Source organism: Colobus angolensis, unplaced genomic scaffold, assembly GCF_000951035.1.
Source record: "Colobus angolensis palliatus isolate OR3802 unplaced genomic scaffold, Cang.pa_1.0 Scaffold39, whole genome shotgun sequence".
Classification (NCBI taxonomy): domain Eukaryota; kingdom Metazoa; phylum Chordata; class Mammalia; order Primates; family Cercopithecidae; genus Colobus; species Colobus angolensis.
The window spans coordinates 3,031,662-3,032,448 of record NW_012117265.1 but is presented as its reverse complement, the minus strand read 5'-3'; the positions used below and the strand labels follow the sequence as shown (position 1 = coordinate 3,032,448).

General features: G+C 54.8%; 1 protein-coding gene across 2 annotated transcripts in view; it reads right to left on the bottom strand.

The window, feature by feature from the left end:
- Positions 1–787, bottom strand: part of TYK2 (tyrosine kinase 2) — a 30,746-nt gene continuing 29,959 nt past the window's right edge. For both annotated transcript variants that reach the window (XM_011954864.1, XM_011954865.1), the window contains 2 exons: positions 524–634; positions 1–440 (listed from right to left, as the gene is read on the bottom strand). In XM_011954864.1, the coding sequence (XP_011810254.1) occupies positions 306–440; positions 524–634 (246 nt within the window). In that variant the 3' untranslated portion in view covers positions 1–305. The remainder of the gene's footprint in view (positions 441–523; positions 635–787) is intronic.

The following is a 787-nucleotide window of genomic DNA, read 5'->3' as shown; positions in this document are numbered from 1 at the left end:
TCCAGCAGAGGAAACAGGAGTTTATTACCAGATGGTGGAAATGGTGGGCCTCAAGTTTGGAAGCTGGGGATTCAAGGGCCGGATTAGTGACCCTACACATCGTAGGTCCCTCAAAATCATGGTCAGGTTCATGGCCATGGAAGAAAAGTAAGTTCACAGAGGTGGGGTCTCCGGACAGGAGTAAGGCACAGGGTGTGGGTGAGGTTGACGTTCCCCTCTTGGTTTCATCCAGGGGCAGGGAGCAGAAGGCCCTGTCTGCAGCCACTGCCTGGTTCAATCCTCCCAGGCAGGGCTGCCATTGTGCCTCAGCACACACTGAACACGGAAGGGGCCTGGCCTTGGTACTTCTCATGGACTGTCTTCAGGATGGGTATGAGGTTCTCGAAGGTTGGGCGGAAGGACGCCTCTGTCTCCCAGCAGTTCTTCATGAGATGATAGACCTAGAAGGAAAAACCAGGGCTGGTGGGGGCTGCCCTCTCCACAGCAGGGTGGTGGGGTCAGGGAAAGACAAAGGAAGTCTCACCTCACAGGGACATTTGTTGGGTCGCGGCAGCCTCTCCCCTCGTTCCAGAAACTCGGTGAGTCTCAGAACTGTCATCTGACCCTGGGTGATACCTATGAGCTCAAGGAATTTCTACAGGAGAAACAAGGCAAGCTCTTTTCAAGAGGCAGTGAAAGCCAGGCGCAGTGGCTCATGCCTGTAATCCCAGTACTTTGGGAGGCTGAGGCATGTGGATCACCTGAAGTCAGGAGTTCAAGACCAGCCTGGCCAACATGGTGAAACCCC